Here is a 27,839-nt window from a genome sequence, read left to right as displayed (position 1 = left end):
TAGTACCTTTTGAGGGTTGTTGGATTTTAACATTTTTATAATCAACAATTCAATTAACCCTTCTCATTACAATTCCCCCCTCTATCCTCAGGCCATATTTCCTAAAGTGATGGTGGTGAGAATTGAGAAAGTGGTTCCAACAGTTTGTATGCATTAAGGAAGTCCATTCAGTTATGAGGGGAGGGGGAAATCCTGCCTTTCCCTTTTGTCAAAGTCTGTTTGAATCCCTGGAAGTTTTCACTCCTGATGCAAGTAGCAGTTGGGGGAGATTTACATCAGGGAGGAACAACGTGGGGGAAATTAGTTTTGGACTTATTCCCAAAGATTGGGGCTATTCAGTAGGACTTGAAATTTCAATCTAGGATACAGTTTTCTCTTCAAAGATATGCACAAACAACAATGCTCCTGATGTTTACTATACCACTGTGGGGAGATTGAGTCCCCTGATTTTATTGCCAAAATTCCTAAATAGCATGGAACAGTCTCTGGTATCACACCAACAAATGCAATGTATTGATGGGTTTGCATATTCTCCTTCCTTTACTTGGTGTTTTCCTTCCCTCCTTTGCTGGAGGTTCTTTCCTTTCACTGCACGGGAAAAGTTGTGTCAGCACTCAGGAGAACTTATACGTGTTTGCCCAACATAATATTTCCTTCCATTTAATATAACAGGATTGGCCTTCAATTCTTCCTGAAGCGAATAATTCTCCCTCTCCCCTTCCTTGAAGAATTGACCCTGTGGGAGACAGGGTCTCCTTTGAAAACCCCACCCAGCTCTATTCATGCACGAACGAAGGCTCTTTACCATAAAGGATGCTGAAATGTCAAATCCAGAAGGGCCCCGTATGCTCTGAGGCCCTCTGTGCGCTGCACGGATTTGACTTATTTGATACATGCAGCTATAATACAAAGCACGAACCAGAAGTACAGCATTTTTCAGTAACTATAAACAATATCTATAAATCAAAGATACAAAAAGCTCAGTTAAAAGTCATTACTTAAAAAAAAGAATCAGTGTAAGAGTGTGATAAGAAAATATACTGTAGCACCTTTGCAAAGAGAGAGGGGAAGAAAATGAGGTCACTTTGGAACTCAATGCACTGGGCTATCTGGCTTCTGGCAGAGATTTGGTCTGTGTTCACCAGGAACCCACTTACACAGGCACAGTAAACCAGTCTGAACAGCCAGATACTCTTTGGAGCAGAGTATGGACGGGAAAGGGAAGACGGGGTGAAAGTTGTTCATGTGTGAAAACAGAAAAGCCAGTTATCAAGATCGTGAGGCATAGCAATATCCCATGGAATATATGCTTCGCCATAGGCACTTCCTTTCCAAGTCCCTGCAGTTATGGTAGTAGCTTTTAGGCTGTCAGCAAAACTCAAGAGAGGCAGCAAGATCCCACACAGGATAGGAGCTCAGGTCTCAGGGATGCTACACCCTGTGCCAGAGCTGGAATTATTTGTGGTCCCCACTAATGCCCTCAGTTCAGTTCCTTTCCTCATTGTAAAAAACAACAACAACCATGATACAGAGGGGTTTCTCTTAAATTTTAAAAGAACCTATTTTTTTCTTTGCCCCCCCTCCCATTGCTATACAATGTAAATATCTGTGACTGGGCAACAAGTCCTACACACATTTGCATATTGAAATCAGCACTGAAGGAAGACGGGTGGGTGAGTCTGGCGACACACACCGGCTTCGGGCATCTTCCACTTGCGCGCTTCGCTTACATCTCTTTGGTGGCCGTTCGCTTGGTCTTCTCAGATGTCTCCTGGAAAGGAAAAGGAGAGAAATCTAACGCTTGCACTGTGATTTCACAAGCTGGTGCCAGGATAGGGGGCCCACAGAAAGAAAAACCTACTTATCTGGTCCGCTTTATATACTCAGTTCTTATATTAACCACAGGACACAGTTCTTCCCCCACCCCACTAAGATCTGTCTGGGATGAAAACATGCTAAATAGGGAGCTGGAACAAATTTTCAAAATGTTTCCGTTCCAGAACTGTTGTATTAGGACCCAGAATCACACTTCTGATTTGAGTATTTGTCTATGTCAGGGGTCGGCAACCTTTTTCTGCTTAACTCTGAACCATCTGCAAAGGCCCCCTTGAGGGAAGTTTTCATCTCTCTTGTAACACTAGTACTCAGAGCCACTTGACTTGTGGGATGCTCTCCCCAGAGAGACTCCCCTGGCACCTTCATTACATATATTTAGGCACCAGGTGAAAATGTTTCTCTTAGGCTTAGGCTGACTGAACATTCAACGGCCATTTAAATGTGTTTGTGAAATATTGGTTTGTTCTTGTTTTTGTTTTATTATGTGTTTTGTGTTCTCTTTTTTATATTGTGAAATGCCTTGTTATCTTCAGGTGAAGGACGGTATACAAATTTAATAAAGAATAGTAGTAGTAGTATTAATAATTATAACACAAATACATCCCATCAAGCACTGCCCACTAGTGTTGACAAGATACATCAAAATGGATTTTGGAGGCATAAAACCGGAAGTGCTTATGTGTGGACAAAGGTGCACAAATGTACACATGTTAACAGTGACTCGTGTATGTGTTAAAGCTCTAGTGCGGACCCAGGCTCAGGGCAAGGGGTTCTGTCCATTTGCCTGCATAAAATTCCTTCTTGACTTTGGTGACCAGGCAAGTCACTAAAACAAACCTGGCTTGAGTTCTGTTGTATCCCTAGTTATTCTCAGCAGCCTCCAATAGGTACAGAATCTTATAGCTGTTCAGCAGAAAGACCTATAGAAATAAATATATAGCCAGCATGTTTGTAAGGCAAAGAAATCTCTACAGTTCCCTTCCAACCTGGTGCTTTTGCAGCTCCTGAACATATCTGGCCAGTTCTTCTTCAGTCATCTTATCTTCAGGCTGCTGCCCTTCAGAAGGCACTTTTTGGTTCTTGCCTACAAGGATAAGTGGATTACACAACTGTCACAGAATCAGAGCAAATTCTACCACCACATCAAATTTAACACAAAGTGTTGGCTTTGTTGACCAGAAGACAGAAACCACTGAGGTTGAATACTAGCAAAGAGAAAGGAGTTGGCTTAGAAATATCTCGATACATATCCTATCATAGAGATGTTCATGGTGAAATTCATAGACACACCAAATTAGTCTAACCTTTGCAAAAACCCAATTCCAACTGCCCACTCATGGTCTTTACAGGAGCTGCAGAACCCTGGGGTAAGCAGCAAGAATACTGAAATGAACTTCCTTAATGTACCCAAGAACTAATGATGAAACCAATTTGTCTCATTCTCTTCCCTCATCCCCACCCCCTTGGTAAGTATCTTGCAACTATTCACACAACCTCCCCAAGCTTGGGACAATATTCAGGTAAGACAGTAGCATGCTACTAGACCCTGTTTTCCACTTGGTGCAATTGCTTACTACTTGGTGCAGCCACTTAAAATTCTCGCTCATGAGCTCATCATGGCAGCCTGTCATCCTGTTAGACCAGCCCTTTTCAGCAGCAGTTAGTGAGAAAATTGAATGGGTCAGTCAAAGACTGAGAGGTAAAAGTACATGATGAAGGGAAGGCAGATAATCAGTTTTATGCCTGAGATTCAGTTTTATGTAGTGAGATTCAAAGAGAGGCAGAAGGAACGGTTACAAGACTAAAACATAAAAGAGCTGGAGTTCTCCCCCTTATAAAGGGATCAGTAAGAGGAAACATAATAAAAGGGACTCTCCTTGCATAATAACAAGATGCCATCAAAAAGGAGCTGGGGTTTGGGCAGCTGAATAAATGCAAATTTTAAGCTGATCAAAGGCAACAGTGCGGTGCTGATTTTCTAATTAGATTAGAGTTTATTGTCGCTTTGTGTGCCCTCTCCTGGCCATCAGCGTTGCAGCACCTGCTATTTATCCTGCCTGTTCAGTTCTTCAAGCTTCCCACTTGCTCTCCTGGCCTTAGATCTGGAGGGTAAGTGGTTTAAATTCCCCCATGTCCTCCTCAGCTTTGGCTGAACAAAGGCACGAGCTCCCACCTCCTTCAGCCATATGCATGGCTGTGAACAGCAAAGTTTCTCAGGAGCTTTCTCCTTTCTCACAAGACATGTTGGCCTCTAGCTCAAAAGGAACTGCCTTGCACCCTGGACAGCGTATGCTGCGCCTTCATCTGCCACGGGCAGCCTTGGGGAAATGGACCACCCTGGGGGTACAGGCAAGGTCACAGGTCAAGATCAAGAATTTAATGTCATTCAACAGAGTCAAACCAAATGCATCTGTGGTTGTTATGGAAGGGAGAACAAAAGAGCAAACAGCCTCTCCTCTTTAGCTCACCTAAGTTATTAGTGTTGCCATATTAGTGTTTTCCACTCAGGGAAGGGTGGACATTTTTCTATTGGACATTTCTATTTCTATGTTGAGTTGACCGTGGGATCGGTCTTTCCACTCACCCCATTCCACCAAAATTCCGTCGCTCTCCCTAGTTTCCAACTGGCAGTGCTAAGTTGACATTTGGCTTTTCATAACTTTCTTTTGATACAAATTACAATCTAAGAGTCATGTTTACATGTCCTATATATTTGGAAAGCTGCTTGTTTATCTGTTTGCTGTGCATTGGGGCTCCTCCAAAGATAGTGTAACCTAATTTTGCATGAGGGTTCCTGGGGTAAAAGAGGAACAGGTTTTCATCTCCTAAGATAGTAAAGGTAAAGGGGACCCCTGACCACTAGGTCCAGTCGTGACCGACTCTGGGGTTGCAACGCTCATCTCGCTTTACTGGCCAAGGGAGCCGGCGTACAGCTTCTGGGTCATGTGGCCAGCATGACTAAGCATGGCAAACCAGAGCAGCGCATGGAAACAATGTTTACCTTCCCGCCGGAGCAGTACCTATTTATCTACTTGCACTTTGACGTGCTTTCGAACTGCTAGGTTGGCAGGAGCAGGGACCGAGCAATGGGAGCTCACTCCGTCGCGGGGATTCGAACCTCCGGCCTTCTGATCGGCAAGTCCTAGGCTCCGTGGTTTAACCCACAGCGCCACCCGCGTCCCATCTCCTAAGATAGTGTAACCTAATTTTGCAGGAGGGTTCCTTTGGTAAAAGAGGAACAGGTTTTTATACAGACGTACCTTGGTTTTCGAACAGCTTAGTTCTCTAACATTTTGGCTCCCAAAAGCCGCAAACCCAGAAGTGAATGTTCCGGTTTGCAAACTATTTTTGGAAGCCTAATGTCTGATGGGGCTTCAAATTGGCTGCAAGAGCTTCCTGCAGCCAATCAGAAGCCGTGTTTCGGTTTCCGAACGTTTTGGAAGTCAAACGGACTTCTGGAATGGATTCCATTCGACTTCCAAGGTACGAATGTACTCCATTTCGAACCAATTCCCATGGTCCTTTGATGCCTTCAAATAATTAATGCCCAAGTAGTCCCCAGAACTGAAGTGACCAGAATAGTACATTGGGAGTATATTGGGTAGTGGGAGAAGGGTCTCTTCTATCATGAAAACAACATTTTCCAATTTCCAGGTTATAAAATAACTGATCCCAGACCAAGGCTGGTTCATGGGATTTCGATCTGGAACTCCTTCTGCATTCAAGTACTTAGAGCAAAAGCCAACAGTCCAGACATCACATTTCTTTCCTCTGAGGAAGAAAGATTGTTCTAAAATGATCCAAGATTTCCTTGGTTGACATACCTTCACAGGTCATGGCAGTACACACCCAATTCCCACAGGCACAGACACAACGGTTACACTCCACCTGGGTCTCGGCTCCATCCTCATAGGTTTCATCTTCCAGGGCACATTCTAGAAAGATCACAGAGAATGGAATATTGTCTCAATATACAGTGGTACCTCTGGTTACGAACTTAATTCATTCCGGAGGTCTGTTCTTAACCTGAAACCGTTCTTAATCTGAGGTACCACTTTAGCTAATGGGGCCTCCCGCTGCCACCGCAACACTGGCGTGCAATTTCTGTTCTCATCCTAAGGTAAAGTTCTTAACCTGAGGTATTACTTCTGGGTTAGTGGAGTCTGTAACCCAAGGTACCACAGTATATGAAACCTGTGGCTTAGTGTGATATGTGGCTTATAACATATGGATACTGATAGAGCAGACTAAAGATTAATGACTAATCAGAGACAGGTTGATAAGACACTGGCTGGTTTTTGAGACACATTTCCAGCCCTAAATCTCTCTGCTCTTTCTACTCTTTTAGGAATCTCAGTCTCTCTCTGTGCAGACAAGGTGTTCCTACTTTTTTCTGGTGGGTTGAAGGCTGGATTGAGGCATTTCAAAAATTCATTGAAGCTAAGCTTCCAGTCAGCATTCTCATCAGAGAGCTCAATGAGGGCATCTACGCAGAGTCCCCTGCAAGGAATACAAAAATACAAGCATCAGCCTAGAAGACATCACAGCAAAGCAGGAAAGGCTAACATGTTTACAATGAAATGTTGTCAAATCATTTCACTTGGATTTTCTGAACATGTGAAGCAGCCCACCAGATTATCGGCATTCAATGGCTGCTGATTCTTCCTATGGTCTAAACATGAGCAACTATTCCTTCTCAGGTAACTTGACAAGTTCCACAATCATCACTGGCAGTTACTAAACACTTTTACAGGCAAATGCAGAAGAACAGGAATGTAGGGTTAGGTTCAAATACTTGGCCATTAGTCTTGCTGCTTTCAAAGCATAGGTGACAAGGTTTTTTGCCCGGCAAAGGCCAAGAACGGGAGCTTTCTGACAGATTGGTCTACTGTTTGAATCAGCAGGATTCCAGATCATGACTAGAACCACCCTGTGATATGTACAAGCTGACAGCACACTGTTTTTGCTTGTGTTCCTGTGAAGGAGGGGTGGACTGTGGGCCCAATTAGATCTGGAACGGGTCCCAATTTGATCAGCGGAAAGAATCACGAACCTAAGTGCCGTTTGTAGTTTGAATCTCATTCGCTTTGATTTCTGCCCCAAGCTACCTGAGCAACTTGTTGGTCTCTTGATTCACGTAGGTGGTGATGTTGACCGCTGTCTCATTTTGTTCCACAAACTTCAGGAACTCACTGGAATCCAGGCGAGAATCCCCATCGTCGAAATTCTACAAAGCAGCATGAAAGAGAGACTGAAAACAACAGCACTGCTTCCGTGGACCATTAGCTATTTCCTTTCACAACTTCTACCACTTGTTCACTTGAATGTAGCAGCGGATGACATGGAGGAGCTGTGTCGCTCACCTGACTTCCATGCAAGTGAATCACTGCAGAGGGGGAGGAGGATAGTGGTGGCAAGGCTAGTGTGGTGTCAGCGCACTAGGAGGAACACTGGACTGACTCCATCAGTGTGTTTGTTCTGTGAGCATTCGTGTCATGCTTCAGAGATGCACCTTTGGCCGTGCATCAGCAGAACAAAGCGATTAGAGTCTCTTACCAGTTTAAGAGTGTTTAATGATCACTGCAAAAGAACACAGCAGCCATTCTCAGAGTGGAGGTGCTCCCAATTAAGTTTTCCTCCTCCTTCCCCCTGAGTCATCGTCACTTCCCTTTCTTGCAACCTGATCTCGCAACCACTGAGCCCCCTGCATAGCACCCTTACCTGCTCTCCCTGCCCTTGGAAAGATAGGCTGGACCCTCTCTAGCGAAGGGGAATCGGTTCTCTCTTTTCCTGTTCTGCTTCTTCTAGCTGTTCCTCACTCAGCTTTTCCCAGCTGTTGTTTTCTGAACGATGTCCCTCAGCAAACCAATTCTCTAAATCTATATTGCTCCACTGTTCCTGAGCAGCTTCAGGATCCTGGTCAGGAGCAGGAAGAGGGGAAGGTTCCTGCCATTCCTCTTCAGAGCTGTAATCCTCAGTCTGGTCTCTGGCAATCCAGCTACCATCACATTGCTCCCTTTCCCCACCTGGCTACGCTGGAGCGACTCAGCCAAACAGCAGTCAGGTGAGTGGCACGGTCTCACCATTCGCCACCCCCTGCTGCCTGATCTTTATTTGTCAAGTACCTTAATCACCTCAACTGTAACTGAGACAGCATACGAAGTATTATATGGCCATACTGGCCACCAGAGGAGTCAATTCCTAGGGGGCTGTAGGGGCTTCGGACCCCACAATAAAATATCTGAGGGGGGCTGGCCCTCCAAAAAGTTGATGGGCATTCCCATACAAATGGGATGTGTGCACTGCGCCACGTGGTTGATTGTGCAGGGCGGGACTTCCCTGGGCGCTCACAATATTTTATTCAAGTTGGCACCCCTGCTGGCCACTGAAGTTTAGAGACTACAGCTTGACGCTTTCCTTTTAGGGGGATGACTTGCTGGATACAACTTGCTTATGTTCAGGTCTGAATGAATGAAAGCCATATGTGCAGTGGGGGGGAAATTCTCTCCCAAATCTGATTAGCTTGACTTCGCTGCCTCAGACCTCTACAGTTTTTTTTCATAGTAAGCTGCTTAATTTTCTGTCTTATTGAAAGGGTCCCAACACTGTTTGTTATTTTTAGATTGTGTGGGAGACTGAATTATACTTGACACAGTTCCACCCCCCCCCCAGGGCCTGCTGTTGTCTGAGAGTATTAAGCTAAGTCTTGCACATTTATCTGCAAATCAGGCATAATTGTTTTGTTGAGAAATAACAGTTTATCCAACATGAATATACAGGCCAGAATAATATATAATATGGTGATAGTGACTCTCACGAAGCTGTTTTGTCTTCTGAATTAGCCATGTGCTTACTTGACGATTTCTCATTCATTTACCATCGTGATTGAAGGCTGCTAGAAGATCTAATGGAGGGTTTATTATAGAAGACTATAATCTGATCACATCTCTTTTGTAAATATAGAAAAGCAAGTGAAGGCTAAAGGCAGAGGTGAGAATGTAGAATATTCACAAGCTAGTTTGCCAAACAAATTAGTGATTCAGGAAAGTTCGCACTAATACTATGAAGCAAATCTCTAACCGCCTCTCTCCCATCAGTTCACCATTTCTATTTTTCTTCTCCTGCCATCTGTACCTTGAAGTACTTGTCTAGGATTTCAGTGTAGTTGTTGCCTTTAGAGAACCAGCCGTCAGGAATGATCTCAGTCTCAAGCCACTGGATGACACGACGCCGGAGTTCGTCCCGGTCAGTCTGGTAACAGACAACTATTGAGTGACAAGAAGAGGGGAGAGTTGGACCAGGAATGTCAGAAAGTGGGGGAGACAGCTAGATGGCAGGCAAGAAGCGACGCAACGTCTCTTCATCTCAAGTGGAAAATGGATCAGAAATCAGCAGACTCCCAGCTTATGGAGTGATAGGCCATGTTTATTTTCCTCTGCTGTTGAGGCACATGAGAAACTACCACTGATTATGCACAGTGCTATTTTCAATGGGCAAGATGAACAAAATAAATTCTATGTTTCATTTCTTCAATCCAGAATATTAAAGGTGACAGTTCAGGAGCAGACAGAAGGCAAAATCTCTTTTGCCATTATCCACTGATCCTCAGTCAACCAGCTAGGCTTCATTTTTCATATTCTACTTGGCACATTTCCGTTATTGTTTTTTATTACCAGCCTGGTGAGGCACAGTAGCCATCTACAACTGAACTGAGACTAAAAACAGAAAAAAAGGTAAATTGGGGGGTGGGGGAGAGGCACAAACTCCCTTATCCTTGAATTTTGCACATGAAGTAAATACTGCAGCTCAAGACATAGAACGTAGCTTAACACTTTTCCAGACAAGATCTGCACTTGAAGGGCATTCGGAAACTTTCCCTTTGACCTATATTGAACAAATGTAACATGAGGAACAAGAAGACGGGGACAACAGAGGACGAGGTGGTGGGACAGTGTTCTTGAAGCTACCAGCATGAGTTTGACCAAACTGCGGGAGGCAGTGGAAGACAGGAGTGCCTGGCATGCTCTGGTCCAGGGGGTCACGAAGAGGCGGACACGAGTAAATGACTAAACAACAACAAACATGAGGAACAGCCCACAGACTGCACAGCTCAGGCAAAGGCATATTTACCTGGACTTGCAGCGGAGTTCTCAGGTTTCTTCTCTATTTACAGAAAGAAATAAGAAAACTTCAGGTTGAAGGTACTGTAATGGTCTATGATTTTCCTGAAGTACATCTCCTATCTCCCCCAGACATTGCTGGGGGTGGGGGGGGCAGTATTCAACTAACCCATCCCATCAATTCAATTATTTTTTCCGTGTGCAATAGGGCTCCCCCCACCCACCCACCGCCCTAGTTCAGAGTCTGGGTGTCTTGCCCAGAGGAATCAATGAAGGCATTTTCAAGTGCAATGGTGCTCACATGGCACGGCACTGGCAACCCTTGAGGAAACTACTCAAAAGTTTAACATCCTTTTCTTGACATTTTGGTTGACGCCCATTAAAAGTATTGCCCAACTTTTGATTCTGGAACATGATGGTGATTGTGATGTTTTCCCACTTGCTGTCAGCTGCACTGGAGGTCAGGTGGAAATATAAGTATTGTAAACGAACAGCTTGTCCCTTACAGTCTTGCAAGGAAGGTTCATGTGGCAAGACTCAGTAGCATAGGCAGTTGTTCTTCTAGGGCTCCCACTTTCACCCGATTTCAGCCACAAAACACTCAGCCAAGCTCCAGGGAAATCATCCCTGGTATGGCTGACTACAGATTGTAAATCCCACCTACTATTGACATTACTTCCCATATCTTCCTCTATTTCCTTGTTACTATTCTGTCTCACAAGACCAGAGAGCAATGTTTTTTCACCGTAGTGCCCCACAGTCAGGGCTGCACTGCAATGGGCTGGACCAAAGGTCTTATGTCACAGTGACAACCGGCTCCTTGCTTTGTTGCCCTCACTTCTGGGGCCATCCAATAATAATAATATTATAATAATAATTTATTATTTATACCCCGCCCATCTGGCTGAGTTTCCCCAGCCACTCTGGGAGGCTCCCAATCAAGTGTTAAAAACAGTACAGCGTTAAATATTTAAAACTTCCCTGAACAGGGCTGCCTTCAGATGTCTTTTAAAGATAGGATAGCTGCTTATTTACTTCACATCTGAAGGGAGGATGTTCCACAGGGTGGGCGCCACTACCGAGAAGGCCCTCTGCCTGGTTCCCTGTAACCTCACTTCTCGCAATGAGGGAACCGCCAGAAGGCCCTCGGTGCTGGATCTCAGTGTCCGGGCTGAACGATGGGGGTGGAGACACTCCTTCAGGTATACAGGACCTTCAGGTATACAGGATCCAACACACTCTTTAGCAGCAATATTCAGTGGAAACCGGCAGGGAATGTTGTGGCACATTAAGTCATGTGCCTTTGAAAAACCAAAATGGTTATCTGGTGCCAGAATTCCCAAAGCTGGATTGAATTCGAATGTCCTCTAACCCAGGACTTCCTGGAGTAGTAGCTGTTCCAGGGCTACCCCAGCCCCAAGGATCCGACTTACCTTTGCAGTGACCATCATAGTCCACCTGAATTTTGGAGCCAGTGAGGCAAGCGTCACGATGCAGCTCACAGTGGTTCAGGTATGTCTTGCCGTTGCTGCCACAAACTGGCCTTTTGTGAGGCTTGCATCTCTGCAGCAGCAACAAAAAGAAAATGACAGATCCAATATAACTAGGCTCCAGAGGTGGAAGGAGACACACAGGGCAGAAAGAGAAGCAGTTTCACACAGGCAATATAAATTAGGAGGGCTTGAGAGGGAAGCCCAAACCACAATTTACATAAATCACAGTTTGCCCGAGTGCAGGATTTTCCTTCCTGAATAGTGGGAACTTCCCCACCCACTACAAATAGCAGGCATGTGGGGTCCAGTTTGGATTGGCACCACAGTGGGGAAACGTAGTCAGATCAAGGGTTACAACGCACAAAGAAATAATTCATCAACAAACAGAAACAAAGGATCCAGACATGTCTAGGTTTTGATGAGATTAACTTTACAGTCTGAGTTTGTCCCAAAGCTCATGAATTCTTAAACTAATTCAGGGAGGGCCTGAATAGGGCAAGTGGCATACAGGATAAAATCATATGCATACACTGTTGCCGCTTGTTTTTCTTCCCTGATTAGAAGACATCCGCCCTCTCATTCTTCAAATCCCTCCTCAAATCTTCCGCAGAGCCTTTAGCCATCTCCAGTGCTTTTTTCTGGGGGGACGCAGCGGTACTCACACCCCTAAACATTTTGTGAATCTTTGTACTTTTGTCCATTTACTATATTTATTTTCCTTGATTTGAACTATAAAATGGTGATTTTCTTGAATAAAAATGTGAGTACCCCTAAACATTTTTTTAAAGAAAAAAAGCACTGATTATCCCTGTTTTAGCTTATTGCAGGGGTCAGCAAACTTTTTCAGCAGGGGGCCGGTTCACTGTCCCTCAGACTGGGGGGGGGGGGCGGACTATATTTTGGAAAAAAAGAACAAATTCCTATGCCCCACAAATAACCCAGAGATGCATTTTAAATAAAAGCACACATTCTACTCATGTAAAAACATGCTGATTCCCGGACCATCCGCGGGCCAGATTAAGAAGGCGATTGGGCCGGATCCGCCCCCTGGGTCTTAGTTGCCTACCCGTGGCTTATTGCTTTAGTTCTCATCCTTTATGGAAAACTAAGCCCCACTACGTGTAACTTACTGAACTGAAAGCATTAGTCTCCCCCTATTTGGGCTTATTTACATCTTCTCCCTCCTCCTCTTCTTCTATCGCTTCCTGCTATAATGTGGGCAATATATACTGTAGGCAAATGCACCTTAGGGAAACCTACATTGGTGAAACAACAAGTAATAATGATAATCACAGTCACAGGCTGCATCAAATAGGTGCTTATGACGGTTTGCTAAGTATACTCCACATACCAGTCAGAAGACCAAAATGCTTTGGAGGGAAGCCGCATAATAGGATGTGCTGTTAAGTGCTCAGGAAATGTGATGTTGCTACAGTGATACCTCAGGTTAAGTACTTAATTCGTTCCAGAGGTCCGTACTTAACCTGAAACTGTTCTTAACCTGAAGCACCACTTTAGCTAATGGGGCCTCCTGCTGCTGCCGCGCCACCGGAGCACAATTTCTGCTCTCATCCTGAAGCAAAGTTCTTAACCTGAAGCACTATTTCTGGGTTAGCGGAGTCTGTAACCTGAAGTGTATGTAACCTGAGGTACCACTGTACAACGAAAGAATTACCTTGAGAGAAGATTTGAGTCATTGATGCAAAAAAGAAGCATACAGTGGTACCTCTGGTTAAGAACTTAATTCGTTCTGGAGGTCCATTCTTAACCTGAAGCACCACTTTAGCTAATGGAGCCTCCCGCTGCTGCTGCGCTGCCGGAGCACGATTTCTGTTCTCATCCTGGAGCAAAGTTCTTAACCCAAGGTACTACTTCCGGGTTAGCGGAGTCCGTAACCTAAAGCGTCTGTAACCCAAGGTGTATGCAACCCGAGGTACTGCTGTACATGCAACAAACCAAGAAGGCTGTGCAGAAAATCCCTAGGACCACAGAGGAACCAGGAGGGAGCACACATCAGTCACTACCACTAGGCATGCTTGTTCTCCACATTTGGGATGACATCAGCCTTTGATCTCAGCGGCCGGTCCCAGGACTTCACTTACCTCAATGCAGAGACAGGTGGGCTCACTCTTCTCTGTCACAGCACATTCCCGGCCAGCCCCACAGAACACATTAGCACAGATTTTAGATTTGCTCATCGGCTCTTCCTGCAAGGCATAAAAGAAAAAAATAGTTTGTTGGGGGGGGGGGGTTAGAAGCCTTCTTCAGATAAAGACTGTGTCTTTCATTTAGCTACTACATTGATATCCTGCCCAATAATAAAAGTTATGGGTGGCCAACAATGAAAGAAAAACTTTAAGAGGTAAAAACCACAAACAGCAACCAATAACTGCAACCTTCTCACAGATCTTAAAAGTTCCAGAAATATCAGAAGAGCCACAGATCACTAGCAGATTGAACAAGCCTTTGTGGGTGATTTGTTGACTTTAGCTGGCAGGTGTCAATCAAAAAGTTATTGAAACCTTCTCAGTGCCTTTGCCAGAAAATGGATTCTAAACTACGTGGTTACATGCACATCTTTAAATGTTGCAGCTTTTCCATCAAACCGATCTGCTGCTGTCCTAACATATCTTTCTCAAAATTAAAATTGAACAAAGGGTGTCTTTCTTATTCACTGGGAAGCACAGCAGTTAAAGCACTAGGCTGTGAGCTCCTGTTGGCAAAAGTCCACTTTGAGAGGGTGGGCCTTGACAAGCCAATTAGTCGGGGTGGGGAAGCGGTGGCCCTCCAGATGTTGTCAGCCCTGCTGGCTGGGGCTAATGGGAGTTGCCATCCCACAACATCTGGAGAACCACAGCTACCCCACCCCTTAGCACAAGTTGGTCTGAGAAGCAGAGAAAACAGAAAAGTTAACCTCTGCTCTCTAAGCAAAATTTCACAAGCCAAGATGCACTAGAATAACCACAGAAAATATTAAGGCTACCAAAGTGTGTTTTTCAAATTAGACATGGAAGTATTTATTGTTGATTCAGAGTCATCTCTCAAAACATAAGGGCCAGGTCTGTGCATCTGTGGTTATGTGTGTGTTATTGTGACCATCAAGAAGGCTGATCGCCGAAGAATAGATGCTTTTGAATTCTGGTGCTGGAGGAGACTCTTGAGAGTCCCATGGACTGCAAGCAGATCAAACCTCTCCATTCTGAAGGAAACCAGCCCTGAGTGCTCACTGGAAGGACAGATCGCGAAGCTGAGACTCCAATACTTTGGCCACCTCATGAGAAGAGAAGACTCCCTGGAAAAGACCCTGATGCTGGGAAAGATGGAGGGCACAAGGAGAAGGGGGCGACAGAGGACGGGATGGTGGGACTGTGTTCTTGATGCTACTAACATGAGTTTGACCAAACTGGGGGAGGCAGTGGAAGACAGGAGGGCCTGGAATGCTCTGGTCCAGGGGGTCACGAAGAGTCGGTCACGACTAAACAACAACAATTGTGACCTGGAGTGCAAGGAGACTGGCATTGATGCCAACCCCCTTCACAACAGTCTGAGCAAAGGGGAAATAACAGCTTTGAGTCTATTAGTTCAAGCACTCCACGAAGCTTCTGTATTAAAATGTCCAACTCTGACAACGTTTTCCCAGCTTGTCATAAATGTTTCCCCACCCTGCTTCACTTTCCGAGACCAGCCAAGCGCAAACTCCACCCATCTTACATCTTGCATTCTTGGCTCTCATACTTTCTAACAAAAACCAAGTGCAAAATACACCCCCAGGAGGAAGGAGGTCGCTGCCTATTCAGCCAGACCTCAAGTCTCCAGGAGGCTGGCCAATCAGAGCATTCCAGCATTACGTGGTCACAGGGGCTGAGACCATTGTTTCAAAGGAGCAAGAGCATCCCAAAGGATCTGGCTGCACAACCCAGAAGAGCAGAACATGCAGCTCCCCAACCCTGTCAGAAGATTGGAATGCCCTTTAAAAGGCAATATTGCAAATATGGACAAGGAAAGTCACAGCAATGTTTTTAGTCCTCTGTTAGCAGCTTTTGAAACTTTTCTAGCACCAGACAGTTGAAACCACATGAATGCAACACAGACAATGGAAAATCAAACGCGGGAAGGTTCCTCCCCTTGCAGTGCCTCAATGCTAAAATGCTAAAATGCCAAGAAGTTAAAAAATAAAACTCTTTCCGTATCTACCATTCCATGTGCTGAACTTAGGAAATCAGAGCACATTTTAAGGAGGACCTAAAGCTCAGTGCCTAGACTTTTTTCAAAAAAAACCCCACTCTTGGTACAATCTGAAGGCATCGAATTGTTTACATAAAAGGTCACATAAGAAAATTGAATCTGCATATTCTTAATATTCTCAAACGCTCCAGCCTGATATAAGAACTCTCGAAACAGAAGTGAAGATCAGGCAGCAGGCCAGGACCTGCCCTAGGCTTAGGTCACTCTGCAGGAGAGTTTGTCTTCCCTCCTCACCAGATGTGAGAAGAGGAGGTTAAGGGGTGATATGATAGCCATGTTCCAATATATAAAAGGATGTCACATAGAGGAGGGAGAAAGGTTGTTTTCTGCTGCTCCAGAGAAGCGGACACGGAGCAATGGATCCAAACTACAAGAAAGAAGATTCCACCTAAACATTAGGAAGAACTTCCTGACAGTAAGAGCTGTTCGACAGTGGAATTTGCTGCCAAGGAGTGTGGTGGAGTCTCCTACTTTGGAGGTCTTTAAGCAGAGGCTTGACAACCATATGTCAGGAGTGCTCTGATGGTGTTTCCTGCTTGGCAGGGGGTTGGACTCGATGGCCCTTGGGGTCTCTTCCAACTCTAGGATTCTATGTTTTGCAGTTCAGTTCTTCTGAAGCCTTCCCAGAAAACTGGCCCCAAACCACCTTATTCTTTACAATTTTATTCTACCTTTCCTCCAAGGAGCTCAAGGCAGCTTACATGGCTTCTCCTCCATTTTATAATCACTGCAACCCTGACAGACAGCAGTGAGCTTCATAGAAGCTGCACCATCTTAGTCTGGCTCTTCAGGATCAGACCTTATATCATTCAATGCCAGCTAGGGACACGGGTGGCGCTGTGGGTTAAACCACTGAGCCTAGGACTTCCCGATCAGAAGGTCGGTGGTTCGAATCCCCGCGAGGGGGTGAGCTCCCGTTGCTCGGTCCCTGCTCCTGCCAACTTAGCAGTTTGAAAGCACATCAAAGTACAAGTAGATAAATAGGTACCACTCCGGTGGGAAGGTAAATGGCATTTCTGTGCGCTGCTCTGGTTCGCCAGAAGCGGCTTAGTCATGCTGGCCACATGACCCGGAAGCTGTACACGGTGCTCCCTCAGCCAATAAAGCGAGATGAGCGCCACAACCCCAGTCAGCCACGACTAGACCTAATGGTCAGGGGTCCCTTTACCTTTACTAGGAGCAGACCAGCAATCCAGCCTCACCTCACATGTGTTCGACATCTACCACTTCAACCAGCAAACACACAATTGCTAATGGCAGGTGTGTGTCATGCAACACAATGCATGCCTAAGTACGCTTACTCAGGTGTATGTTCCACTGTGTTCAGTGAGGCTCCCTCTCAAATAAATGTGATTATGATTCCTTCCTAAGACGAACTTTAAAACTAAATTTATTCACCGCGCTGATCAAAATTCCAGGTCAAAAATCAAAATAGCCCTACTAGGGCCACACTATTGGCCCTCTGACCAAAACAGTGACAATGACCCTGAAATACAAAAAAGGGATCAGGGAGGCGACTAAAGCAGAACATCTTCATGCACAGGAAGCCACATTCCTGCATGTGCACACAACTCCCTCTCTCACACACATTCAAGGTGTGTTGCTAACACACTTAGGAGAAGTTAAGGCACTTACAGATTCGCTCAGTGTGTTGAACCCAGAGCGAACTGCTCCAGAAGCTCTGCACCTTGGTAATCAAGATAGCCCCACAATTAATTGATAGCTGCTGTATATAAAATCATAGAACTGTAGAACTGGAAGGGATCCCTAGAGTCATCTAGTCCAACCGCTGCAATGCAGGAATGTTAATGTTTATGAATATATGTTTGCATTCACTTGCTTTGAGATAAGCTAACTGGCTTGCTTTAACCTTACCTGTGGGCTTGGGGTGCTGGGCTCTGAGCCCAGAAAGGGGGACTATCTATAAGATTTGGGTATTGGCCACCTATGCCCTCACCTGGGCAAGTGAAGTGATGCAAAGTCCTGCCCAAAGCGGCATATGCTGCTTTGTGTACAAAGAATGTATAAACGTTTGCTTGGGCGCAGACGAGTCACGGCAACCTCTCATAATTGCAGTGTCCGTCCTGCACCTGTAAAGGCAATGGGACTGCACAGGCTATGCTGCAAGCTTACATTTCCTTTTTTTAAAAAAGCGCTAGAACCGATCACTCTGGCATTTTTGACATCCTTCTTCAGTATACCTGCCCTGCTTTGGTCTGGTGGACCAGGATACTCTGGCTCCAAAAGATGGCAGTGGAGCATCACCGAAGGATGTGGGAGGAGTCTGAGAACTGATTTGGGAAAACAGCTAGATGGCAGCATTGTCCCTCCATCAGCTGTTCACTACAACTACCTCCTAACTGATAGTAGATAGGTAGCCGTGTTGGTCTGCCATAGTCAAAATAAAAAAATTCCTTCCAGTAGCACCTTAAAGACCAACTAAGTTAGTTCTTGGTATGAGCTTTCGTGTGCATGCAGAAGTGTGCATGCACACGAAAGCTCATACCAAGAACTAACTTAGTTGGTCTTTAAGGTGCTACTGGAAGGAACTCCTAACTGATGTGTGCCTGCTGAAACAAGTGGGGTGATGTTTTTTGACCTGGAAAGAGTTTGAGCTGTGTAGGAGTGATGGCTGTGAAGAAATAGCACTTCTCTGCCACCGCTGCATTTGCACAGAGTTGCCCCATGGAGCTTTTTCAAGCAGCCCAAAGTCCTGCTACATCTTGGTCCACTCAGTAGCCTTTTGTGACCAATTTGCACAACACTTTACAGATGAATTTCCCCAGTTGCATGCCGACACAGAGGTCAGTTAGTTGATATAACTTTGGCTCCTGCTTATCCGGTTTCATTTATTTATTTAGATTTTTTCCCCCTGTTCTGCCCTTCTAATGCTCATGCCCCCACTTTGGGCGGTTATTTGCACAGCCCAGGGAAATGGACAGACAGGATCCTTGGAGGGGAGAGACCTCCTTGGTGTGAGCGATTCTAAAAGCTGCCAGGGGAACTGGTCAACAGGATAAGGGCATTCGTAACTGTCTCCTTATTCCAAGAGGATGTGATATTGCAAAGTTTAACTACTGCAGAGCTCTCTCCCTCCACCAACTCTCTGATACACGTGAGAACTTTGTCTGGACCAAACTGTACTGGTGGAGCAATACTCCCTCCCCTTAGCAGCTGGGATCAGCTTCTTCCACATCGGAGACCTAAGGGTCAGCTGGAAAGCTCTCTGCTGGTGAGTGCCAGGCCCCCCATTCCAACCACAGATGTGAAAGCCAAGCCTTCATGTGGACTTTCTCCCTTGCAGCACCACAGCCTGGCCACACAGAACAGAACAGTCACTGCGCACACAGAGTCCCACTGCAACTCCCTACAGGGCCAGAGGACGTATCGTCTCCATCACAGCAGGAGGGAGGTTGAAGCAAGAACATTTGAAGAGCACCACTCTCTTTCTCCCAAACCCTTTTCCCGAAACAGTCACTGTTCACCCAGGTCCAGACACCATGCATTGCAGCCACTGATCAATGTTTGCTTGCCTACTCAAGGCTCCAGGGAGTGAATACCAACAAAGGTGGCAGGAGCTTCTCCTTTACAAGAAAAGCTACCTCCTGTTTAAGAGCAGATTAAACAATTCCATTTTAGCAAAGGCATGAACAGGCAGACATAGCTGCACTCAGTAAGACAGGTCCAGAGCCTGGTCTTGACCATTTTACGAATGTGATGAAAAACTGAGGTACTGTTACTTGGGCAGGAAGATTATATGGTTTCTGGTTACAAACCTTTTTCTTATGCAAATAAAGCAATTTACTGATCAAAGGCGCTCTTGTTCACCTTGCCATTACCATCCTTGCCAACAACAGCATCCAGAGCTGTTCAGGAACAGCCAAGAGTTCTCACAACCTGTCACATTTTCCAGACTCCTAAGCACCTTTCTGCCAAATTACAGCCAAAGAGGTCACAATATGTAGCACATTCTTTCTTGGCTACATACTGGAAAGGTTTTGCACAAAAGCAGCTCAAACCAAGTGGTGAAAAAGCTGCTTGCTTTCAAAGACATTAGAGGAATTTCTGTGTTACAATTTCTCCAATTTGGGAGCTTGTGGTGATCAGTGGAGCAGACCAGACTGCTGGATTAATCTGAGAGTGTGGCCAAGAAAAACTCCCTCCAGCAAGACACACTTAAGAGTGCACTAAGGAATCCCAACATTTGCAGAGAGAACGATCTTATTCTCAAGTTACACCTCCTGATCAGTATCGCTCCCGAGTCCTCTGCGGATGGTGAACTCAAGCACTGCGCATGGGGGAAAATTAACACCGGCATTCCAGCCCTCTTCCACTGGCAGCAGACTCTACTCCTACGCCAGTGGAGCACTGCCAGCACATAGGACAAAAAGTCGGCAGAGGTGGAGGCATGGTGGACAAGGAACAAAGCTCGGGAGGAATCCTATGCTTACTCAGGGCTCATTCCTACTCCCTGTGATGGCACAGCAGTAGCATCCTGCAAAAGCTGTCATTAACATTAAAACACACCCTTTGGAGACCATTTAGGTTCTCTCAGCAGGGAGCCTTGCCAGGTGCCCAGCCTGAAGTTTTCCTAGTGACAAGTGAAAACTTTTTTATTTGCCTTTGACTTTTGGCTCAGGGATGGGGAACCTGCAGCCCTTCAGGTGTTACTGGACTCCGGCTCCCATCAGCGTGACCAGGATAATGGGAGCTGGAATTCAGCCAGGCACTTGGAGAAGCTTTTACTTGAGAGTGGGGTAGAATATGGGGATAGGGGAGTGGAAGTGGAAGAAAGGCTGCAATAGGGGTCATCCTTGGGGATACATTGCCCTGCAGTAAAAGCCCCTTTTTGCCTCCACTTAAATAATTTTGCATGTTGTTGTTGTTTTGCAGGGGGAAACAGGACAAAGATTACAATGACAAGCTAAGTACCCAGCTTTCTCTTATCGAAAGGAAACTAAACTTGGTAGCAGTGCCCTTGAAAATATCATCGCTTAGAACTGGGGAGCCATATTTCGGTACCTTTTACCCAAAGCCTTTATTTCTGTTTTGTTACCGGTCCAAATCCGAATTCACCATCTGCAGTTAATCTACAAAAAAAGGGCAGCGGGCAGCCCACTAGGGCCCTCCGACCTCCAGGATGCATATTCTGTCCTTTTTGCCCGCTAGCCCACAGCAGCTTGAGTTTATTTTCTTTAAATCACTTCCACATTTCCCAGCCGTAATCATCAAATATTTTGCCTCTGACCTCATTTTCAGGGAGGCTGCAGCTCTGGGGATTCAGACACCATTCCTTCATTCCTGGTCAAACAAAATGTTTGGCTTTTGAAAGAGAGAAGAGTCCCAGTGAAAATACTTGGGGAGAAGCACATGATCCTCTAGCAGGGCTTCCCCCCAAAATTTTTTTTTTTAAAGAAGGGAGGTGGTGGCACTGCCAAGGCTTCATGAGGAGACCTTTGAGACCCCATTTCGCTCTTGAGGTCTCCTTAAGGGACCTCACCGTGAAACTGAGGATTGCTTCCCCCCAAAGGAAAGAAGAAAAGCTGTTTCTGAAAAGAAAGGAAACCCATCTTCTCTTCCACATGGAAGCAGAACTACAGTGGTCCCCTGGCTCTCAAGTTTGAATGCCCTTGGGACTCAAACAACTTGGAACACAAACACTGCAAAGCTGGAAGTAAATGTTCCGGTTTGCAAACTTTTTTCAGAAGCTTACATTTTGAGTCTTACACGGAGGTCTGTCTGTTTTTGCTATTTCTTTCACGTTTTCCTGGCTGCAGCCCTCTTTTTGGGACTGTGTGGACCCCAGTTCAGCTCCTGATGGACTGACTGCCTGACTGCAAGGACCTCGTTTCTTGCTTTCATTTTGCTCTCCTCAGATGGCAGCATTCCTGCTCAACTGCTCTTTGAGGGGCTGTTTCCCACAGTCTGGCCCGGATTCGTCCCTTTGGCATTCCTTTCTAGGGGAAAGCGCGCCTTTGGTTTCTGAAGGGACTTCTGGAAAGGATGAAGTTGGAGAGCCCAGGCGCCATTGGAGAAACTCTCCTTGGCCCAAGAAAAAGTTCTTTCTGGCTGGAAAAGCCCCCCCGCCCGCCCTTCCCGACCCGCGGCCTGGGGCATTCCTCTCGGCCCCGGACGGGGCTCGGGGCGCCGGGCAGGAAGGCCGCCTCTCCCGCCCTCCTTCCCGCCGGGCATCTCCTACCTCGGCGTCGCGGAGCCCCAGGAGGGTCCCGGCCAGGAGGGCGGCCACGGCGAGGCTCCTGCACAGCTGCTGCTGCAACTGAGGGGGAAAGAGAGAAGAGAAGAGAAGAGAAGCTTAGTCGGCGCCTCAGGAGGACGAGGGGAAACTTGCCGCCTCCTCGCCCCTCCGGCCTCCTCACCATCTTGGCGGGTCCCGGCCGCTTCCTCGCGCCTCTGCCTCTGCTTCTGCCTCGGTGCGCGGCGAAGGCGGCGGGCGCGGGCGCGGAGGGGAAAGGCGGCTCCTCCCCTCGCGGCTCCCTCCTTCTCTCTCTCTCTCTCTCTCTTTCTTTCTTTCTTCCCTTCCCTCCATCCCGCCCCTCAGCCTGGGGCGCGGCGGGAGGGCGGCCCGAGAAGGCCGGAGGGGGGGGGGGACTGGAAACATGGGGGGGCAGTTTCCCCCCCGGGAAAAAATGAAGAGGGGAAAAATGTGTGTGGAATTTTCGAACGGTTTTTTTCAATTTTCCCAGGAAAAAACCCCTGGTCCCCCCCCCAGTTTTTACTGGGTTCCCCCCCCCCCCCAGACCTTCCCATCATCTCAGGGAGAGAAGTCCCAGCAACGTTGGCGAGCAGCAGGGGCTCCAAACTCAGGTTGCCAGATTTTTTCCAATGAGTTCAGGGACACTTTTCAACTTCAGTTTATTTTGTATGGGGACTGATTTGTGACTCTGGGGACTCTCCCCCAGAAACAGGGACGTCTGGGAACCATCTTCCAAACCTGTTTTTGGACATTCCCCACCTGAGCATCTCTCCAATCCTGATGACTGCGACCCCCGTGACATAGAATGCTTCTTATTCTAAAAGGGAACAGGTCCTGTTCATGTGATGGAAAGCAGAGCACATGGAAACGCCGGTTACCTTCCTGCCACAGCCGTACCTATTTATCTACTCGTACTGGGCTGCTTTCAAACTGCTAGGTTGGCAGGAGCTGGGACCGAGCAACGGGAGCTCACTTCATCATGGGGATTCGAACCGCCGACCTTCTGATTGGCAAGCCCAAGAGACTCAGTGGTTTAGACCACAGCGCCACCCGCGTCCCTCACTTTGTCTAATGGGTGGGCCAGCCCTGCTTTTTTATTTAGCTATTGCCATTACCCCTTCTGCCCACTTCCCATGCCCAAGGGGCTTGGAAATCAATACATCCCAAAGGCCCAGCCAAATAGTGTCACAAGTAGGGGGTCTGTGAGAGACCATTTTGTCCCCAGCAACACCTAAGCACTCCTCTTTCCTTTGCCAGGAAAGCCTAAGCAGCACACACACACACACACACACACACACACACACACACACCTTTGGCCGCAGCTTGCCCCCAGGATCCGTGATGCTTGGATATCAATGTGCCCCCCTTCAGTCTCTGCATGCCCCCGCCTTCATGGTTGGGGCATCGGCCGCCCCTCTCGCCAGCCCCCACTTCCTTCCTCTCTCTCAATTCCAGCATAGCCTGGAGAAGAGAATCGAGACACGCGGACTTCGCCTCTCCTCGCCCCCATCCACATGTCTAGCAGCTGTGCTGAATATAAGCAGTGAGAGAGGAAAAGGCAGGTGAACTTTACCTGCTCCCCACTGATGCACTGCAGTAAAATTGAGGATAGAGGGAAGTCAGAGAAGTCGGGCAAGGTAGAAACCTAAACTCAGGCCTGATTTATGAGTTTGGAAGACAGCATTCTTGCTTGTGCATTGTTCGGTATAACAAGTTTCATGCTTCAATTGGGCTCTCAAGAGCGTGGCTGTTCAGCTGCCTACTTACGCTCGGAACAATGCCTGTATTTCAGTGGCATAGCAGCATTTGCCATCCAGCACATTCCCAGTCTACCAGTGTGGCATCCGCGATCAGTAACCTGCCTCTGCTGAGAAACCTCCATTAACAGAGAGTGTGCGACATCCCACACGAGTCTGTTCCACCACTGAACACTTGTGGCCATCTGGAATTTTCCTCATGCTTAATCTAAACCCCTTTCCCCTTCAATTTGAACTCATTGGTTTAGGTCCTATTCTGTGAAGCGATAGAAAATAAATTTATTCCATTGTTTATGGGACAGCCCTTCAGATATTTGAAGATGGCAATCATGCTAACTCATATCCACTTATTTTTGTGGGCAAACATACCACGCTCCTTCAACTTTTCCTCATGATACAGTGGTACCTCGGGTTACAGACACTTCAGGTTACATACGCTTCAGGTTACAGACTCTGCTAACCCAGAAATAGTATCTCGGGTTAAGAACTTTGCTTCAGGATGAGAACAGAAATCGTGCTCCGGCAGCGCGGCAGCAGCGGGAGGCCCCATTAGCTAAAGTGGTGTTTCAGGTTAAGAACAGTTTCAGGTTAAGAATGGACCTTTGGAACGAATTAAGTTCTTAACCCGAGGTACCACTGTACTTGGGTCTCCAGACTCCTCAGTATCTTTATCATCCTCCTCTGGACATGATCCCGTTGTCTATCCTTTTTAATCTGTGGTGCCCAGAAGTGGAAACAATATTTCAGGTGAGGTCTAAGCAAACTGGAATAGATCGCTGCTTGTGAACTGCTTGAAGACGAAAGAGCTTAGAAAAGAAAAGAAAGAGTGGTGGACTTATTGATGCTTCCCTTCAAAAGGGAATTCAGACAGAAAAACGGAAATGAGGACACATTTTGAATCAGGCTTCCTCAGCCTCGGCCCTCCAGATGTTTTTGGCCTACAACTCCCATGATCCCTAGCTAACAGGACTAGGGATGATGGAATTGTAGTCTCAAAACATCTGGAGGGCCGAGGTTGAGGAAGCCTGTGAAGGCTGGATAAGTTCGGTTTTGTGCAAAAAATAATATTGATTTTAGAGGCACTGCAGAGATTACTGGCAATCCCGACATGGAGATATTCCTAAATCTCATTTAATCGATTAGCCATTATGATAGCAAAGTTAAAAACCATTTATGAAATCATAAAACTGGGCTGTAAACTTTCACGTAAAATACAAAATGACTTTTAAAAATAGTTGATGGAAAATGTTTGTGCTGAAATGATTTCTAGGAGAGAGAAAAAGCAAAGTATTATTCAATACTATTTTATTGCACTCCAGACATTTCTCAGCATGAGCAAATGTATCGGATTATCAGGTCTGACCATAACTGATGCAGGAAACATTTTGATCAAGGAAAGTTTTGTAGCGTTCACTGAAACGAAAGGGAAGACGGGAAGGTGGCTTAGTGGATGAAAGCATGAACAAATTTAAACAAGGCAGTATCGATATTAAAAATGCCTGAGGACAAGGGTAAAATAAACAGCAAGATATGTCTTTCATGTACGAGGGTGTTCAAGCCCTTATATTAAAATGAAACACCTAATTCTGACCCTGAAATATATCTCATGGCTTTGATGTGCCTGGGAATAAAATCAATGGTACTTTGGTAACTAACTCATACTAAGGGCACGCCAACAGTTACCTTTCTTCTGCTCTTTTCAGGCATGACCTGCAATTTAAAGTTCTGTGTCTGCCCTTTTCTTTTTCTCCATAGCTTTCCCTGCAAAAACCCGCTCTTTAAAGCTCAATCGGAGCAAATGTCAATCTGCAGAAAACCCAAATTGACATTTGCTCTGATTCAGCTTTAAAGAGTGGTTTTTTGCAGAGAAAGCTTGGGGCAGAAACTAAAAGGGTTACATTGCTTGAAAGGACCACATTGTTGCTCTTCCTTTACTAAAGATATACAGAGCTTTTGTTCAATGTGCTGGCAATAAATGAGCACTACTAGGGGAGAATCTCATCATCGTTTATACCATGGGAATGGGATGTGTCCAACATGTTGCTAGTGACAGACATGAAATGCATCTTTTATCACAGAATATTTCACTCTGTATATGTTCAGCTGTATGTCTTTTTAAACATTGCCCTTTTTCACATGGTAGCTTTAGGGCAAACATATGAGCTAATGTGTACGGTAGGATTCTGGGGAAATTGTTTTTCCCCATGTATCATTCTGAATAGTTGAAATGTATATTTGTACAGCAATGACAATCCTAGACAGCATCTTAAAAAGCAGAGACATCACCTTGCCCACAAAGGTCCGTATAGTTCAAGCTCTGGTTTTCCCAGTAGTGATGTATGGAAGTGAGAGCTGGACCATAAAGAAGGCTGATCGCTGAAGAATGGATGCTTTTGAATTCTGGTGCTGGAGGAGACACTTGAGAGTCCATGGACTGCAAGAAGATCAAAGCTATCCGTTCTGAAGGAAATCAGCCCTGAGTGCTCACTGGAAGGACAGATCCTGAAGCTGAGGCTCCAATACTTTGGCCACCTCATGAGAAGAGAAGATTCCCTGGAAAAGACCCTGATGTTGGGAAAGATGGAGGGCACAAGAAGAAGGGGACAACAGAGGACGAGATGGTTGGACAGTGTTCTCGAAGCTACAAACATGAGTCTGACCAAACTGCGGGAGGCAGTGGAAGACAGGAGGGCCTGGCGTGCTCTGGTCCAGGGGGTCACGAAGAGTCGGACACGACTAAACGACTCAACAACAACAACAGCAACAATATTCATACAGTTTTTTAGACCTATTCAGGTGCTGTTTATGCTATTGTTCTTGTGTACCCATCATAGATTTCGTTCTTTTTTCCCTTCTCTTTTTTAGTGTTGCCCTGCTGTGTAATAAATGCTGTATCTAGTTTACCTAGCAAAAAGCTTGAAACTGCTATAGTAAGAATTTTGGCAGACTTAGTTTTTGCACATAACCTTGTACAATCTCAAAACAGAGGCCAGCAACATAAAAGTATATCTGGACTCTATTGTATCATATAATTTTCTTGTTCTTGAATATCCTTGATGTTACAACTGATGACTATGTATTTCTGAGCCATTTTCTGAAATCCTGTAAGCTAAAAAAAAAACACGTGCAAGAAACAAGTTTGCAGCTACAAATTTTGACACCTTTTAGATCTGTATAAAAGTATACGGTGTTAAAGCAGCTTACAGAAATGAGTGCTGCATTTTTGGATATTTTGTTTTATCTTTAGTTGACACCAACACGGCGTTGTATTCATTTATACCAATTCTAATATATGACACATTGTTGTTGTATGGATAATTTGTAATCTTTATTTCCCCTTTGTATTCATTCAAGCATCTAAATAAATTGCTGTATTGTGCAATAAAAAATGAAAAATACTGGTTGCATTTTAGGAGGGGCTGTAGGATTTTAGTTGGTGCCTGATGTGAAAATCTTGAAAAACAGAATTGCAGTGGAGACAGGGATGCAACGAGGCAGATTTCACGTCTCTGAAACGGTTGCACTTTTCTGCAAGCAATTATGGCTAAAGAGAAGTGAACATGTTCTGAAAACAATGCAGCGGTTTGTATTACAGTATATGAAGACATGGTTCACTGCAAAGAAGACGAACTCAACAGCAAGGTCAGCTGAGTGTCCAGGGAAGGGTGGAGATCAAATTAATCTTCCAGGGAGTAAGTCTATGATCTCATCTAATTAGCACACAATATGCCCCCCCCCTTGTAAATCCTACTCACTGGGGAATGGGTAGTGCTGTTTATCTCATACTCCAGTTGGAGCCAACTGTGTCATTAGCTCTTGGCCGCTGCTACACGGTCTCCTCTTGAGCTCACCTTCTGAGCTCGCATTAAGGACTCCTGCCTGCCTCAATCAGTGTCAGAATTATCTGTCCTCCAACGCAGAGCCCAATGTCATCTCCAGCGGCACAACCTCGAGGAAGGCCTATTTTTAACCTCACGATAACTCTGCGTCTCTCAGCGAAGAGAAATTGCCTGACTATCCAATCAGGAAGCAACTCTCTGTGAAACAGAGAGGCCCTTGAAGAGATTTCTCGTGGGACCAGGAAGGGAAAGAAAGAGTTGTCCAATAACCAACACCATCCAATGGGGTTAGTTATTAGATTTATAGACCACCTTTTCCTTCCAAGGAGCTCAAG

The 27,839-nt window shown here is 45.8% G+C and overlaps 1 protein-coding gene and 1 long non-coding RNA gene across 2 annotated transcripts; both read right to left on the bottom strand.

Moving 5' to 3' along the window:
* Positions 1-539: 539 nt before the first annotated feature.
* On the bottom strand, positions 540-22,089 carry FSTL1 (follistatin like 1). Its single transcript, XM_081176867.1, has 11 exons — positions 22,072-22,089; positions 21,894-21,971; positions 13,552-13,656; positions 11,390-11,519; positions 9,967-9,999; positions 8,971-9,101; positions 6,945-7,063; positions 6,224-6,336; positions 5,661-5,771; positions 2,823-2,920; positions 540-1,771 (listed from the first exon to the last, which is right to left on the bottom strand). Exons 1-11 carry the CDS (start codon positions 22,072-22,074, stop codon positions 1,727-1,729), a joined length of 966 nt encoding a protein of 321 aa, XP_081032993.1. The 5' UTR covers positions 22,075-22,089; the 3' UTR covers positions 540-1,726.
* Positions 22,090-24,948: 2,859 nt separating this feature from the next.
* Positions 24,949-27,607, bottom strand: LOC308577109. Its single transcript, XR_014003448.1, has 2 exons — positions 27,421-27,607; positions 24,949-25,078 (listed from the first exon to the last, which is right to left on the bottom strand). It is a non-coding gene; the product is annotated as an uncharacterized lncRNA (long non-coding RNA).
* Between the last annotated feature and the right edge of the window lie 232 nt (positions 27,608-27,839).

The sequence above is a fragment of the Podarcis bocagei genome, assembly GCF_964188305.1.
Source record: "Podarcis bocagei genome assembly, chromosome: 17".
NCBI lineage: Eukaryota > Metazoa > Chordata > Lepidosauria > Squamata > Lacertidae > Podarcis > Podarcis bocagei.
The sequence above is the reverse complement of the archived record's forward strand: the minus strand, read 5'-3'. Positions and strand labels throughout refer to the sequence as shown.

Coding starts and splice junctions, on each gene's coding strand:
- FSTL1 (XM_081176867.1), bottom strand. Junction 10,000..11,389: donor CTATGATGGTCACTGCAAAG/GTAAGTCGGATC, acceptor TTCTGTAAATAG/AGAAGAAACCTGAGAACTCC. Junction 2,921..5,660: donor TACTGCCATGACCTGTGAAG/GTATGTCAACCA, acceptor TTATCCTTGTAG/GCAAGAACCAAAAAGTGCCT.